This window comes from Notechis scutatus, chromosome 4 (genome assembly GCF_049901735.1).
Source record: "Notechis scutatus isolate UNSWTSFEM ecotype Mainland chromosome 4, rNotScu1.2, whole genome shotgun sequence".
In the NCBI taxonomy this organism is placed as follows: Eukaryota; Metazoa; Chordata; class Lepidosauria; order Squamata; family Elapidae; genus Notechis; species Notechis scutatus.
In genome coordinates this window covers 54,268,591-54,286,218 of record NC_142012.1, presented here as the reverse complement: position 1 = coordinate 54,286,218, position 17,628 = coordinate 54,268,591, and the positions used below count along the sequence as shown (strand labels likewise).

The 17,628-nt window shown below is 40.6% G+C and overlaps 1 protein-coding gene across 5 annotated transcripts; it reads right to left on the bottom strand.

The window, feature by feature from the left end:
- Positions 1–361: 361 nt before the first annotated feature.
- Positions 362–14,039, bottom strand: TLR6 (toll like receptor 6). 5 transcript variants are annotated; one of them, XM_087965777.1, is made up of 4 exons: positions 13,718–14,031; positions 12,481–12,664; positions 8,555–10,951; positions 4,942–6,455 (listed from the first exon to the last, which is right to left on the bottom strand). In XM_087965777.1, the coding sequence occupies exons 2-3, from the start codon at positions 12,493–12,495 to the stop codon at positions 8,555–8,557; spliced, it is 2,412 nt and encodes an 803-aa protein (XP_087821903.1). In that variant the 5' UTR covers positions 12,496–12,664; positions 13,718–14,031; the 3' UTR covers positions 4,942–6,455. The 5 variants fall into 5 exon arrangements, with proteins under 5 accessions (XP_087821901.1, XP_087821900.1, XP_087821903.1 ...); XM_087965775.1 differs by lacking the exons at positions 4,942–6,455; positions 13,718–14,031 and adding an exon at positions 362–859 and having other exon boundaries at positions 12,481–12,589; XM_087965774.1 differs by lacking the exons at positions 4,942–6,455; positions 13,718–14,031 and adding an exon at positions 816–950 and having other exon boundaries at positions 12,481–12,589.
- Positions 14,040–17,628: the final 3,589 nt, after the last annotated feature.

The window sequence follows — 17,628 nt, the reverse complement described above, 5'->3', positions numbered from 1 at the left end:
TCCGTTGTTTCTTCTCCTGCTGTCCGGTGCTTTGGAGAATAGCTTGACTCCCTCTTCTTTGGGGCAGCCCCTGAAATATTAGAACACTGCTATCATGTCACCCCTGGTCCTCCTAAGTCCATCAAGTGGACTTTCTGGTTTTTCTTTAAGATGTCTTGCTTCATATCCAAGAAGCTTCTTCAGTTCTTACTATCTGGCAGGAAGTGAAGAAGATTCTTGGATGGGAAGAATCTCATCCAATAATCTTCATTTCAACGGAAGTGAAGAAGAAGATTCTTGGATGAGAAGTGAGACATTCTTAAAGAAAAATCAGAAAGTCAGTTTCAAATAAAAGCATCTTTGAATTGTGACAAACAGTATATTGAAATTGGAACTGGAATATTCTTTATTGGCCAAGGAATTTGTCTCCGGTGCAAAAGCTCTTAGTGTACACACAAAGTGATCAATCATAGATCATAAATCATAAGATACAACTGATTTTTTTGTAAAATTGTATTTTATGATTCATAAATTATACAATACAATCTGGTGCCAGCAATATATCCATGCTGTCATCAGATGTCCAACTGCAGAGTTTGACAAAGGCAAGAAGGCATAGTTATAACATGGAAAGTTGAAGAACAAGAAGAGAGATTGCTGACTTTGGGAAATTGTGTTGCTAATCCAGAGACTACAGTACAAAAGAAATCTTAAAGCTTCTGTTTCTCAGCCTCCTCACCCACTAGTAGAATTGCACTGTATAGTTGCCTTTTGTAGTCACGTCACATGAAGCGTGATGAAAAATGGTTTCTTCCCCAGTAGCGCTGTTCAGTGGGCTGCTGAGATTTCCAAAATCTGGTTTTCAATTACAACTGTTCTTCTGTTAAACACACAAGGGAACACTCTCATGATAGCACCGTGTTTGTATTTTGACTTCCGGCTTGATAAAGTAGATATATTTTCCAACAGAACTACAGGAAAAGTATTTTACACATGTTAAAGGGCTATAATAATTCCTGTTAGGAATAACATGGTTACCTAACTTAGTTTGGGTAAAATAATATATATAGACTATGATTGTGTGTGTCACTTTAAATGCAAACCATGTATTTTGGGTACGGTTGTAAAATCACCATAAGAGGGAGCAAGAGAGCTCACTGTTTGCTGGCTTTTACTGGATTGCTGACTGATGGATTGATGGTGATAACTGCGTGTTTTCCCTGCTATTACTGAACGAAGAAAAGAGGTTTGATTTTCTTCATATCTCTACTGCAAAAAGAGATATATTACTGGACTGATTATTTGTAAGTTTACTGACCTCTTTTTCGACACTGGACTTTGCTAATGGATAATCCCCGGACGGACTGAACTAAGTGTATGATATATGGACTGTTTGACTATGCTATAACTCTTACTGGAATAAAAACTATTTAACTGGCACAGTGTATCTGATTTACTGAGTGTAAGCTACAACAACGTTTATCTCACATATCTGCCTGCCTGCCTGACTACCATTGCACGTTCTGCTAGGGTGTATATCCCTAACAATTCCTATTATGTTTGACAAATATTAGCACGTTCTTAACTATATATATTTTAAAATATTCCACAGGCAGAATAACCGTCCTGTTTAGCATTTTTTTCAAATTTCGCCTGCAAATGTAGCAGGAATATTACATTTATTCTACTTCCTGTATAACATTATGCAGATTTTAAAAATGAAATAAAAATAAAATGTAATATATTTTATAAGCTAATAATAACTGGGTAAATAAAGGTTTTTAGCATGTCTTCCCTATTATTTACAGATACTGAAAATTTTGGTAATCTTACTCACTAAAGATGTGAATGTTTTAATGTTCCTTTACCGTTTCTTCTTTTTTGGTAATCGGATAGGGATTCAGTAATGGCATTTTGTCACATCAAACCGTGATTATAAATTTGCACTGTACAGTCCTCATATGTTATATATTCAGGGGTGGGATTCTACCTGATCTGTCCGGTTCTATAGAACCCAGTTGTTATGATTCTACGCAGTTCAGAGAACCAGCAATTCGCTCCACTGGCTGGCCCCACCCACTCACTCCTTACCTGGCATGCACACCATCCAATTTGCCTGCGTTGTGCCTTCTCCTAATTTTTGGTAAGTTGCTATTTTTCCTTTTTTTTCCCCCCGACCATCAGCTGTTCTGCTGTGCTGGGAGATTTACATTAGCTAGAAAGACCTTTCTTAGGACTGAAGCTTCTATTTTTCAGTGCAGACTCAGGCAATAGATTGCAGAAAGGTAGGTCTCTGAGTGACTCTGTGATTCTGCAAGCAACTCAATCTGCTTTGCCTGATTTTGGGTAAAAGTTGTGGTTAACTGGCAGCAGGTGCAGACAGCTGAGGAGAGCGAGGACTCAGATGAGGGGCCAGGACCGTTAGGGAGTGGGCTGCTGCCTTCAGAGATTGTGGGGGCTGGCAGCAGCGATGAGAAAGTTCCCAAGAAGTCTGTGCCAAGTGTATGTGCACATAGGGCTGCTCATAGGAAAGAGCAGCTGCAGTAGCACAGGCAACTTGGGAGTAAAGCTGCAAGGTAATAGCCCCTCCTTCAAGAAGATAAAAGCCAGCTTGTGAATCAGACCTTCCTTGCAGGAAGCAAAGACGTTTTGAAACTCAAGCCTCGTGGACATTGCAGTATGTTAAGTTGGTATTTGAAGACTCTCGTGTTGTAAAATATCTCTAGGTAACCTTATCTGTTATTCTTGGCAGCCTCGCACAGTTTTGCCGAGGTTTGTGCTTATCAAAGTTAGTTTGCAGCAGCCTTTTAACCCGGGATTCGTAAGAATCATTAAAAGGTTTCTGTTCCTTTTGGTTCGTGTTTGTTTTATTGGAAAAGGGTTTGGGTCAGAACAATGCGTCACGTGCTGGCCATGCCCATGCCTGGTTTAGTGAAGGGGGGGAAAGTCCCGATACATCATGTGACGCTGCTGTGACGACGTGAATTTGACACCCCTGGGCTAGGGCACTAAATCTTTCTGAACTACATCTCAATCTGTGATCCTAATCCTTTGATAAAACTATTGTGTGGTCCTTTGTGTTTTAGATACTAAGCCAAAGAGGTAACTGGTCTTCAGATGAAGGATCTTATCTGATGCTTTCAGTAGAATGGACCCACTCTTACTTATTTCTCCTTTAGCCAAGAACATTTTGTAGCCAAAATGTCATAAAGTCATAAAAGGTGCCCCATATGAGTAAATCCAATGCGTTTCTTCTTATTCCTTCCACTAATAATAGTTTATTTTCCTATAGGCAACATAAACTTCTCCTTTTCCAGGAATATCTAGCACCACTAGATGTCCCCAATGTTCCATGAAGATTTTGCACATTATACATATACAGTATGATAGAAAATTATTACCATTCACTTCTTACAGCGTGCTATTTTTAATGTTCCAATTTATTTAACCCGTGTGGCTGAAAAAAAATGTATGGATATATGGTGTATATGCTTCCCCACTGCAATTCATGGTTCCAGGAAAGTTCCAGTAAAATTGAAATCACAATAATAATCAAAATAGCAATAATAGCTGCTGCAAGAAGATTGCACAGACTTGACTACAAGCAATGGCATGACAAAGTAGTGACAATGGTGCATTGGAAGACTTGCAAGAAATATCTGTCATGCCCTGTCGGAATATGATTCAGACGGGGAGGCTGAGCAGGTGACAGGGAGTGGGAGTGTGGTTCCCTTGGCTCTGGAAGAAACTGGGGAAGGGCACAGTCCGGCTGGGCAGAGCAGGGAAGAGGTAAAGCAAGGGAGAGGGAATTCAGAGGAAGACCCAGACCCACCCCCTCTTTATCCTAGGGCACGCAGGGAGGAACAGAGAAGGGAGCAACGTGAGTTGCGTGGTTTACGGGGGAGGAAAGGGCCCTGATTCCCTTCATTAGCTGCAGCTGGGAACACAGTGTTTAAAAAGGGAAGCTGCGCACAGCAAAGTTATTGGGAACAGATCGTGAATTATCTGGTATTGTCGAGGCTTATCTGGGTTTCTCGCGTCTTCTCACCTGTGTGTGTTTTGCTGGCCTTTCAAACTGAAATTCCTTCTCCTGCCCTGTCCAGTTAATTGCTGCAGTGTGGTTTGTGTGGATTTTTAGTTACAGTTTGTATGTACTTTGTTTTCGGACTGAATTTCCTCCACTTAAAGGCTGTTTCTGGGAGAGTTTTTCTCCAGCCGAAGGTAACTTGGACATTGTGGGCCAAGTTGGAGATAATAAGGGGACTCTTCTTGCTTATTTGACTGTGTTGCCTTCATGCCACACCCCGTGTCATCACAATATCATTTGTTTGCAAGCAAGAACTGGTCGGGCCATAAAATAGTGAAAGTCATAAAAAAGTGATGTTAAATTGCTCTGGGACTTTAGAATTCAAACAAACCGGCACCTGCCACATAACATAACAATTGTCAGTAAGAAAGACCAAAAAGAAGTCTGTATAAGTGGACGTGGCAGTGCCTGGAGAAAGCAGAAGAGAAGAGGACGACCTGGAGAAAATAATGCACGTTGGGGCGTGCATAAGTGCACCAACGTGCCTACCGTCTCTGTCCTATTGTTTCTCTTATTCTTTTATTTTTCTTATATGTACCCATTTCATGTATTCACAACTATGTATACACTTATACTTATTATCTTGTAAACAATTGGCAAATCAAATAAATAAATAAATAAATAAATAAATAAATAAATAAATAAATAAATAAACAAACACAAAGATCTGAAATAGAAGCAGAGCAACAATGACAAAAAGCAAGCAAAGATAGCACCAATGGTACGATCTATGACAATTCGCCATGACCAACTCACCGCAGCCAACTTGCCACAGCCAACTCACTGCAGGTCAAGAGTACACTAACATTAAAGAAATAGTGAAATAGAATCATTGAAGAAAGGGTGCAAAAAGGGGGACAGCATGAAATGTGAATGACATTTTTTTTCATTTATTGTAAATTATTAGATTGTCTTGCTGCAGCAAGTTGTCCCACGGTGAGTTGGCCGCGGCAAGTTGGCTGTGGCAAGTTGTCCCATTTCACCAATAGTAATAGGTGCCTTGGGTGCAATGCAATCCCAAAACATCTGGAGTGCCACTTGAACACCATCGGTGTTAGGATACTGAATTTAATGGCTGGAACAGCATATGGTGTATAATAAGCCAGAACGCACAGTTGTAGTTCATTAATTAGAATTTGCTGACTCATACATGAGGCAATCTATGCTCTGATTGGTTGCTGTTAAATATAAAGGGTGAGTTTCCCTTTTTCCCCACCTTTTTTGTCTGTTCTGCACGGTGTTTTAATTTACCTCAGGATGTTCCTGCGACTACCTTGTAAAAGTTCTTCCTTTTGTGGATGACGACAAAGACGGCTGTAAATTTGAACGTCTATACATCTGGCTTTGAGGCAACCCATAAATATTAACAAATTGGTTAGGATTAGCCTACACAAACCCTACTTCTGTTGGCCTTGTAAGGTGTACTAAAGAGAAGTTGGAGATGACACAAGTTGATTATTTTATTATTTTATCCTTTTTATTTTTGAGGGGAGATTTGGTTTTTTGAATCCTTTTTTAATGCAGAACATACTGAATGGTCTTCAAGAACAGACTGAGGTAGAGGGCATGGCAACAGGGCACATAGGAAATGACTAAGGAATGGAATCAAATGGAATCAGAATAGAGCTGGAAGAACCCTTGGAGGTCATCTAGTCCAACCCTCTGCTCAAGCAGGAGACCCTATACCATTTCAGACAAATGGCTATCCAGTCTCTTCTTAAAAACCTCCAGTGATGGAGCACCAAACTTCTGAAGATAACTTCAAGTTCCACTGGTTAATCGTTCTCATTGTCAAGAAATTTCTCCTTAGTTCCAGGTTGTTTCTTTCCTTCATTAGTTTCCATCCATTGCTTCTTGTCCTGCCTTCAGGAGCTTTGGAGAATAAATTGACCCCCTTCTTCTTTGTGGCAGCCCCTGAGATATTGGAAGACTGCTATCATGTCATCCCAGTCCTTCTTTTCTCTAGACTAGCCATACCCAGTTCCTGCAACCATTCTTCCTATGTTTTGGTCTCCAGACCTTTAATTATCTTTGTCCTTCTTCTCTGTACTCTTTCTAGAGTTTCAACATCTTTTTTTTAGTAATGTGGTGACCGAAATGCAGTATTCCAGGTGTGGTCTTACTAAGGTTTTATAAAGCGGTACTAATACTTCTAATACCAATGATGCAGCGTTTCCCAACCTAGGAAAGGAGATAAGATATATTTCTGCAAAGATTCTTCTGGACATGGCTGCCACTTGCACTCTAGGTGGGAACCATGAATCCAGATTGTGTACCAGCTCAGACTGGGAGATGCCACTCCCAAATCACAAAGTAGTAGGGAACATAAAAACCACAGCCATCAGATCTTGTCGATATGAGAGCAGATTCCTTTCCATCCGCACTGTTCCTGTAAGAAAAAAAGTTAGTAGATTAGCAATAGTGCTTAGACTTATATACTGCATGGCATATTGGCGATGTGCGTGTGTTTTGGGCACTCGGTGCCGAAAAGGTTAGCCATCACTGGTATAGGGCTGGACTAGAAGACCTCCAAGGTCCCTTCCCACTCTATTATTCTGTTATAAGAGCAATTTATGGTTCAGATAAAGAATGCGCAAGAATAAGTGCAATGTTTAGTGAATGGTTTGATTCTGAGCAAAGAGTAAGGCAGGGATGTGTAATGGCCCTTAGGTTGTTTAATGCAGTGATCCCCAACCTTTTTTACGCCGCGGCCCGGTACCGGCATCAGCTGGGCGCCGCCATCTTGTTTTGATGAAAAAGTGCTTCCGGTGAGCTTTCTACCGGAAAAGCTCACCGGAAGCACTTTTTCATCAAAAAGATGGCGGCGCCAGCAAGCCAGCGCCCGGTAGGACTTGTTCATGGACCGGTACCGGTCCGTGGACCGGTGGTTGGGGACCCCTGGTTTAATGTAATTATCAAGAAATAGATAAGGGATGTATGTGGTGGTGTTAGAATGCATCTGTAATTTTATATGCAGATGATGCCTTATTCCTGGCTACCCAAGTGATTTTTTCCTCCTTATCAGATTCTGCAATGCAACAAATACATATATGAAAATGGGGGGTGGCGGGTGGGAAATAGAGCACAGGATTATAAATAGATAAAAGTAGCGAAAGAAAAAAAAACCTAGATGTTTATATACCTGGAAAGCATGAAAATAGGTAGAGAAATTTTAAGACATACAAATGCTGTAATATATTGTAATATTAGTTGCCTGGTTTATGTGTGCATGTTTATCTTAGGGGTTTTTTTTTCCTCATTTTTTTAAAAAGTTCCATACCAGTGAAATGACAAACAAAAGTAATACCGATGGAGGAGACTATTTATAGCTCAGGGTTGAACTGTTCAATCTTGGTGCTCTCTGACCTTGGTGATATTACTGTAGAGACGTTTCATTACCAAACTAGGTAACATAATCAGTGCTACAAGGGAGTTAGAAGGCCTACTCCCTTCTAGCACTGATGGTGTTATTTAGTTGGGTCGTGAAACATCTGCAAGAAAGCCACCAAGCTCAGAGAGCACCAAGGATCTCACAGTTCTCCTCTTCCTTCTCCTCCACCTCTATCTCCTTCTAGTGCTGATGATATTACCTAATTGGGTCATGAAATATCTGTAAGAAAACCACCCAGCTCAGAGAGTGTCAAGGACCCTCATGCAAAAATGATTTCTGGGGTCTTCAAATATATACATCAGTACGCAGGCAACATTTGTCTCCTTTATAGAGTAGTGCTTAGATATTTTCATAACTGATATGGATCTTGTGTCATCTCGTATCAGAAATGCAAGAACTAGAAAGGGGGAAAGTATTAATCTAATATTTTAAAAACATAAAACTGGTATGGATAAAGTCGAATTAGACATCCTTCTTCTCTTTAAGTCACAACCCAAAAGACAACTTGGTTTTTGTAACTACTACACTACTATTGGAAGTTAAAACCCACCTCTCTCCTAGAAAATTGAAATATCCTAGGAAATATTAAAAAGGCAGAATATTTTCCCTAAGAAGAGCAGAAACTCACCCCACACACACATTTGCTAATGGGCCATTACTCTGGCCTAGGCCAGCCTATTTTACATAACAAAGATCTCCAGGTAGAGCAATAATAGGAACTGCTCAAATTCCTTTCATTACATCATCACCCAGCAAGGGTCAACCAAGCCTGGGACTCAGGACAGCCTACAGAGTTGCCCCTGCATGGCCCCATGGGAGTCTGACAACCAATCAGAATACAAGCTCAAATTCAAATCCCAACAGGGGTTATAAAACCAAGGGACTCTCAGCATCTCAGCCTTCCTTCTTTGGAGCTCCAAGCCATGTGGTCCTGTCCACCATTAAACCACCTTTCCAAACAGCCTCCATGTTTTCAGTGTCTTTTTCCCCACTTGGAACTGAACCCAGCAGGATAATTCTTCCAACACTACCAAAAACTATTTTTCTGTAATTAAAAAATGAGGAACACCAATGTGTTTGATAGTCAGCATTCTTACCTAGGGCTCTTCAATTTCTTCAGAGTTTGGCAGTTTAATCTGAAGAGCTGCTCTGAGATTAATCCAGAAAAATGCATGCTTCCTCTTGTCTTTTGGCCATTCCAAGTAGGTCCTTTTGGACATGAGAGCTTTGAGTTTGTAGTACCTGGCGGGAATGATGTAGGGCGGTATGGACTCCAACAAAATGAGAATTAAACCGTTGGCGTTTTCGCTGAATAACTTGTGATGGGCAAAATATAGCTCGTAATGGCACCACTCGCTCTGCACAAAATTGGGAGATAGTACGAAGATGGACTTGTAGCTTTTCTCGATGCAGTCGATGATGTTCTCCACAATGCTCTTCCCTGCGATGAAGTTCCTCTCGTGTTGGCAGATCTTTAAGGACCCGCCTTCCTTCTCCAGATTGGGGATGAGCTCACTTTTGACCCAGTTAGCATCGTGCTCACTGTAGGAGACAAATGCGTGGTATTGGATGCTCTCGGAGATCTCTTCCGATTTATTCTTCCATAGCCGGTGTTTCACCTGGCTCCAACGACAGATCATCTTCAAATACCAGGGAACATCGAAGCGGACGCAGAAGAAAGCAACGACAGCTATCACGAACAGACCGACCGCTAAAATCACTGTAATCAAGAGAGCCACATTGCACTCAAGTTCAGAAATATGGAAATCTTTTAAGAGAGTTCCCCTTAAGTCGCTGGGATATTCACACATATAAGCATCAGGCCAACCAGCCAATGCCACAGATTCTTGTTTTTGAAGATGAATGAGCTGCCTTAATTCGCAGTGGCACCTGAAGGGATTATGTCCTCCTTTTAATCTTCGAATATTCTGACAGGTCTGGAAGAATTCAGAAAACTGGTCAAGAACAAAATTAGTTTCTACGTTAAGCACCTGAAGGTTTCTAAAATGGCCACATCCGGGAAAAGCATTGAGTCTGTTAGAAGCCAAATTTAACTCCTTTAAAGCAGTCAGGTCAATGATCTCTTTAGGCACAGCTGAAATCTGATTACTTTGTAAGTCCAACATTTGGATATTATTCGGTAAACATCTAAAAACAGAATCTGTTAACTTGTTGGATGACAAATTCAGTTTAATTATATGTTCACCCCAGTTGCATTTGTTTTCACTGTCTTTGTAATACAAATAATTTTTACTTACATCCATATAATTCAGAGCGGTCATGCTAGTTGTCATTAAACTCACTTCGGTAAGATCTTCCAGTCTATTCTTTTGTAAAATGAATGTTTGTAGCTCAGGTAAATTTTTGCAACCTTTTAACATTGTGTCAGTCAATGTGTTGTTTTGAAAACTTAAATACTTAAATCTACTGGGTGTTTCAGGACAATATATATATAATATACCAGTATCAGAAATAGTCAAGCTGTCAATGTTCAAGTTGAAAAGAGTTGAGTACACAACGTTTTGGTCAAATTTTGCTGTATCAAGTAGTCCATATTTGATGGTTAAACTTTTTAATGAGGGATCCACATTTTTAAAAGATCCAGCATTGAATACAGTAATAGTTGGATATAAAATGGTTAAGTGACTAATGGTGGATTCCCCCACTGCTTTGAAGCCATCAATGAGGTCTTTCCAAGTGAATTTCGTATTGATTATTGTTAGATTTAGCAATGTGCTTGTTTCATTCAGCGTCAGAAATGTTCTTAAGTCTCCCATTTGCTCCAATGGGACCTTAGAAAGTTCTAAACTTTCTGTACCGTTGAATCGCAGATCCGAGAGGATGCGAAAGTCTGCTCTTTGAGGGAGAACAATCCGAACCGTCTTTGCATTGAACACGAGGAGGCTTCCTGGCCTGTATTCATAAAGATCTTCTAAGCCCAGTAACAGCGTGTCCAGTTGTAAAGGCAGAAGAACGTTGACACTTGAAAGTTTTCTAGTACTAATTCCCAAATAGTTCAGCTTTGTTTTTTTGGTGAACTCGGTGGAGAGCGGCATGGCAGTAAAGTCATTGTAAGCGAGATCTAGATGCTTGAGGCTTTTAACAGGAAAACCAGAAACAGTCCTTAGTGTGTTGTGAGAGAGATCCAGGTGCTCTAAGAATTTGTTGTGCTGGAAAACCCCCAAATCAATTTTGCTGATAGAATTGTGAGACAGAATTAGCACTTGTAAGTTGGGAAGAGAACGAAAATCAGAGATTTCCAATGTAGATATACTGTTATTGGATAGATCCAGAACTGTTGTTTGTGTTGATAAATGTTTAGGAACAGTGAACAGAAAGCCCTTTGAGTAATTTGCTATAAGTCCACTTGAGTGGGTGAAATTCCATGAGGTTATCGCAAATATACAAATAGAGAGAAAATTATTCGTAGCTGACATTTTCCTTCCGGTCATAGGACAGTAGGATTTAGGCCTTCTTCTCAACTGGACATCGTTCTGTTAAAAAAAAAATCCCAGTACAATACTATGGTCAGCCTTTAATATTTCAGTATTAATCTTATCATCACTCCTCCCATCCCCTCCCACTTTTGTCTGTAAGACTGTAACTTAGTCACTTGTATCCTAACGATTTATATTGACTGTTTCCTAGTATGATTTGATTGCTTATTGTACCCTATGACTATTATTAGGTGTTGTACCTAATGATTCTTGACTCTTGACTAATGTATCTTTTCTTTTATGTGCACTGAGAGCATCTGCACCAAGACAAATTCCTTGTGTGTGTCTAATCACACTTGGCCAATGAAGTATTCCATTCTATTCTATTCAATATTCCTTATAATTAATGAAACCTTAACAGAATAACGGGAATGTCTGTTAATAATACATTATCCCAGTGGTGAGATTCAATTTTTTTTTACTAGCGGTTCTGTGGGCATGGCTTGGTGGGCATGGTGTAGCTTGGTGGGCATGGCAGGGGAAGGATACTGCAAAATCCCATTCCCTCCCCACCCACTAACCTGCTTTCCAGTTCTGTTCTCCTGTGCAGGGCAACAAAAGAAGACCCAGCCGATCAGCTGGGACTTGGGAGGCAGAGAATAAATGGGGGCGGGGCCAGTCAGAGGTGGCATTTGTCAGTTTCTCAAACTACTCAAAATTTCCGCTACTGGTTCTCCAGAACTGGTCAGAACCTGCTGAATACCAACTGTGCATTATCCCAAAAGTTCATATTAATTAAGCATATCTTGGTCTTCTAAGATACTAGAAACATGATTCGCTGCAAACTTCTCTAAAGTAACACGATAGCTCTCTGGGATTCTACGAGACAATTTCATTTGGGTGATTTGGGGAGGAATTAAGCAGCACATAATATTCCCTTTGTATTTTGAGCTTTTCTAAGATCATTTGTATGTTTCACTCTCCTAGTTTCTTTCTTACTGGGGGGAGGGGGGGTTACAAGATGTTGTAATAGCAGCTACTTCCTCCACATTGTGGCTCTTCTATATTCATAAATCTCAGTGACTAAATCTGTTTCCCACAGCCGTCTTACCAGATATGTCTAGATCTTTTTGTGACATTGAAAGAACGCAATGTCATTTAAGTCTTTTACTTCTATTTAAAGTTTTGCTACACGTTATTGAGGTTCTGTTAAAGGACCCTTGTTGGTTTTTTTCATTCCCAAAACACTGCCATGGAATTTGATTGCTTCCCTTTTTTCCCCCCTTACCTCTTGAGGCCCAAGAGAATCTAATTCTCTTTAGTTCTTAAGGAAGCGTTCGTCTTCTATCTATAGTTCTTTTTAAAAAAAAACATAAAATGGAATAAAATAAAATCCTGAAATACAAAAGCACTTTTTGTACAAGAACAAAAGAGCTCCGTGAACAAGCTACCAAACTTTTTCAGGTAGCTTATGATCACCACTGAGGCCCAAAATTTCCTGTTGCTAAGCAAGAGAGTGGTGAAGTGAGTTTTAGTCCCTTTTTACTAAATCCCTTCATCGTAAATACGAGTCAGTGGTCAAGCACCTGAATGTTGAGCATGTAACCCTGGGTATATTGCAATGGTCATTAAGTACAAAAAAATGGCCCTACGTCACTGTTTCAGTGCCAGTGTAACTTTGAATAGTCACTAAAGGAAATGTTGTGAATTGAAGTCTACCGGCATCCATTTTGTCTTGCTTAAAATTCCTGGGGTACCTCAAATCAGGCCCTGGGAATTAAAAAAAAAAAAAGCTTTTGGGTAGGAATTGTTCCAAGGATTTTCTCCCTAGGAGCAAATCATAGCTAGTTCTAACAATGACTGCTACTGTTTCTAGGGAAAATAATCTCCTCTACCTGGTCATTTCTTTCTTTCTTTCTTTCTTTCTTTCTTTCTTTCTTTCTTTCTTTCTTTCTTTCTTTCTTTCTTTCTTTCTTTTTTCTTTCTTTCTTTCTTTCTTTCTTTCTTCTTTCTTTCTTTCTTTCTTTCTCTTTCTTTTCTCTCTTTCTCTCTCTCTCTCCCTCCCTTCTTCTTTCTCTCTCTCTTTCTCCCTTGCTCCCTCCTCCTTCTTCTCTCCCTCCTCCTCTTCTTCCTCCTCCTCCTCCTTCTCCTTCTCCTTCTTTCCCTCCCTCTTCCTCCTTCTTCTTTCTCTCTCTCTCTTTCTTCCTCTCCTCCCTCCTCCTCCTCCTCCTCTCTTTCTCCCCCTCCGCCCCCCTCCTCTCTCTCAGTTGTTACTTCAAAAGAGGAAGTCAGGCTGAAATAACCCATGGGGTTAGAAAAGCTCTGAAAACCAGCAAATGAAAGCAAAGGGACGTTTGGGTGGCCAAACCTAATTTTTCATCCACCTAGCGCATTTTGTACCATTGAAGCCAAGATCCAATCCGTCTGGATTTGGGGAGGGGGTTGTTGTTGTGACCACGTTGGAGTTGCAAGAAGGAGGGGAGAAAGTCTCCGGGAAGGGAAGGATTTTCCAGCAATGCTGCTGGTTAGAAGAGAAGGCAGAAAAAAGCAACCCAAAAGGACTTTTTCCCCCTTCCTTCCTTCCCTTCCCTTCCCTTCCCCTCCCCTCCTCCTCCTTCTCTCATTATCATTACCATTATTACTTCGAAGCGCTTCGTAGCGAAGCGCTTCCAGTTGCTTTAGCGCTGCTTAGGCAAAGAAGCGCGCAGCTTCGTGACGGGTTCGCGTCCCGCGTTCTCCAGCTGTGCCTGGATTCCACCCCGACACAACGCGGGGACCTCCTCCTTGCGCCCTACTCTCTCCCCCGGACAGAGAATAACCTACCTCGGAAGGATAGCAACGACCTGCCCGCCCGGGTCTTTGGATTATACAGCGATTTCACGAGAAAGGCCCGCGAGCGCCTGGACACGGGTGTCGCTCGGCTTGGAACTTCCCTGCCTTCTGAACCAGAAGGAGGGTTTGCCCGCTTCCTCTTCCCCTTGCCGGGAAGACCCCACGCCTCCTTCGCTTCCGGACCCTTCTTGGCTCAGCAGCCAGCCCAGCAAGGGCGAGAGATTTGGGGAAAGTCCGGCGGACCAAAAGTGAAAGTGGAGACAGGAAATTTCACTCTCGGCTAGCGCGAGCCGCCAGCCGCGCTCCCAGGCAGGGAAGGGGGCAGAAAAGGGGTCCCAAACCCCCCTCTCCTCTCCCCCAAAAAACTTTATTATTTTGATGCAGGTTCAACAAGTTTCTCACCCTCCTTCCCGCAACAGCTGGCCTGAGATAACAGTGGTGGGATCATGGGGAGTGGGGGGGAGAATGAATGAATCTGCCTACCGAGATGAGATGGACCAATGGTTGCTTTCGTGGTGTGGAGACCATAACTTGGTCCTCAACACCAATAAGGCCAAGGAGCTGATAGTGGACTATATAGAAGGAACAGATCAGACATCCAGCCCTTGCTTATCAGTGGGGACAGAGGGGAGCCATTTTTAACTTGCTGAGTGTTACCATAAAATAGAACCTGATTTGGGGTGCTCACATTGCAGCCCTGGTCAAAAGGGCCCAGCAGAGATTATACTACCTGAGATTTCTCAGAAAACAGCAACTGAATGGAAAACTGCTGGTGACCTTCTACCGCTGCACCAGAGAGAATATCTTAACTTACTGCACCTGTCTCTGGTTTGCCAATTGCACAGTGGAAGATAGGACGGCATTCCAGAGGGTTAATGTCATTGCCCAGAAGATCATGGGTTGTCCTCTCCCCTCTTTGGAAGAGCTTCATAGCTCCCGCTGCCTTAAGAAAGTTCAAAACATCCTCAAAGATCCATCTCGTCCTGGGCACACACACCCATTTTTTTTTTAACTATTACCATCTGGCAGACGGTACAGAATAATAAAAACAAGGACAAATAGGCTGAAAAACAGCTTCTATTCCAGGGCAGTAGCTCTTTTGAATTCTGCTGTATAGTACAATATTAATGCAATATCAGGGGTTTTCTTTTTTTCTTTTTATAAAAGTTTTCTTTAAGTTTTCACAAAACATACAAATACAAATAAAATATCTTTTTTTGAGAACAGCGTGGCCCCAGGTTATCACTTCTCCATACAGACATAAACTCAATACATATTTACCTTATACGTTCTAATCCATACCTTATAACTATTTTTGCAATTTTTTCAATAGCTTTTCCCTTTCTTTACTTCCTATAGCCTTATTTTAAATTATCTCATTCCTTTCTTAATTCAATTACATATCTTTTTCTAATTTTTAAAATATTTCTAATCAATGTTTTTATACTTCCGTCTGTCCTGTTTACAATTTCATATTATCTTTTCACATAAAACAAATTTTCCCCTATAATTACTAGACTGGAGTGTAACACCTTTGTATCTTTTTTCAAATCTTGTTTAAAAATTTAAGTTACACCTTTACAGTGATAACATTCATTTTTTAACCTCTATTTTATAACACATACCTATTTTCAATCGATTCTGCTTAGTACATTCCCTTAAAAATACACACTAAATTCTTAAAAGAAAAAAGTATACATGTATATATATATTTGTTTTCTTAAGTTTTCGAGGGTATTTATATGTATGGCATTCAGCTTTGTTCAGGTATTTTCCCACGTCATTATAGTTGTGCTTTTAAAGTTGTAAAGTTGTTTCGGCAGAATCTCATCTGCCATCATCAGGCTTCTGTATTGTGTGTGTGTGTGTGTGTGTGTGTGTGTGTGTGTGTGTGTATAGATAGATAGATAGATAGATAGATAGATAGATAGATAGATAGATAGATATAGATATAGATATAGATATAGATATAGATATAGATATAGATAGATATATAGATATGTGTGTGTGTATAACAATAGTAAATGGAATAATTATTCTATTCAAGTACAGCTCTGCCATTAATATTAATAACAATCTTTTACATTTCTATTTCTTTTAACAAACATTACCTAGTAATATCAGTTATCTTTCACTTTAATCATCTATATTTCATATTTTACTTATTACTGTCTTTAAATAAAACAAAACAATAGTTATTAACAGTAGTCAATAAAATTATTATTCTTATTCAAATTCATCTTGTCAACTGATAAAAATCTTCCATGTTTCTTTTCAGTTTTTTTTAACTTTCTTTTTAAATCATTGAGAGCCTTATTCTCGTTACAAACAAATATTCCATTACACATCAATACAAATTTTTCCTATCACTTTAATCATTTAAACATATTTTCTAACCGTTTTCTATTTCAAATATAACAATGCTATCCCATGCACCCTTGCAGAATCCTCTCCTTAAGTTAAATTTTAACCATTGTCTCTGTGTCTTTTAAATAGGTTTATACCTTTAATTCTTGTATGCTTTTCCTGTACCTTTATATCTTGTTTCTGTCCTTTATAGCTTCTTTTCCTTTCCCTCTTCCCTCTCTTCTTTTCCCTCCCCCTTTTCTATCTGATTCTTCCTTCTGTGATCCTCCCTTCTGCTTCTTCCTGATATTATGATTACTGTCCAGTAACCTGGACCTGACTTTTAAGAAGGGCAAGTAAACAAGTAGTCCTTGACTTACAAGCACAATTGAGCCCAAAATTTATGTTGTTAAGCAAGACATTTCTTAAGTGAGTTTTGCTCCATTCTACGATTTTTTTTTCTTGCCACCGTTGTTAAGTGAAACGTTGCATTTGATAAGCGATAGTTGTTCAGTGAGATCTGACTTCCCCCTCGACTTTGCTAATCACAAGGTTGCAAAAGGGAGATCGATCCCATGACCCCGGGACACAGCAACGGTCACAAATATGAATCATTTGCCCAGCATCCAAATTTTGATTGCATGATCATGGGGATGCCGCAAAAGTCATATAACTAGGGATGAAAAAATGGTCATATGTCACATTTACCGGTGCTGTTTTAACTTGGAACAGTCACTAAATGAACTGTTACAAGTCGAGGGCCGACGGTACATCAACCGACATCGATCAACAAAATTCGGGACTCACTCTGAGGCAGTGGGAAGAGACAATGGGGGAGAGAGGTGAAACTTGCAAAAGCAGTGCGAGCCTTAAAACCAGAGGTCCAATCTGCTCTGCTCCTGGCACATTAATACAATGCCTTTATCAACGGGGATTTCTTGGCAGCCACAATACGGAGCTGCTTTTTTGCGAGCGGCTTTTCTACCTTCTAGTCTAGCCCAGGGGTCTCCAACCTTAGCAACTTTAAGACTAGCGGACTTCAACTCCCAGAGTTCCTCAGCCAGCTTTGCTGGCTGAGGAACTCTGGGAGTTGAAGTCCGCTAGTCTTAAAGTTGCCAAGGTGGAGACCCCTGGGCCTACCGCTCTCTCTGCATTTTGCTGCTGGGGCCCCCCATCCAGGCACGAGCCGAGTCCAGCCCTGCTTAGCTTTTTTCCCTCCCACGCAGCCCCATTGGGAAAGTAGCCGAGTCTTAAATCCCTTAAAAGCATGTTTATAACTATACGCATGTTATTTCATGTACCCTGGGGTGTTTATCTTCATCTGAGTGTTATCCCTTAAGCAGAAATACCCATTTATAAATGTAACGTTTCAAAACTCTAAAAGAAAATTCAGGTGAAAATGGTTTGCACGCTTTTAATGAATGAAACGAAGGTGGAATTGAAAAAAGAAAAGAAAAGAAAAGCTGCTGCGTCTGTCTATCTGCTGCGGAAGATTTTCTTCTTCGTGGTTTGTTTTTCCCGGGATCCAAACCATCTCTTCCCTGCCAACCGCCCGC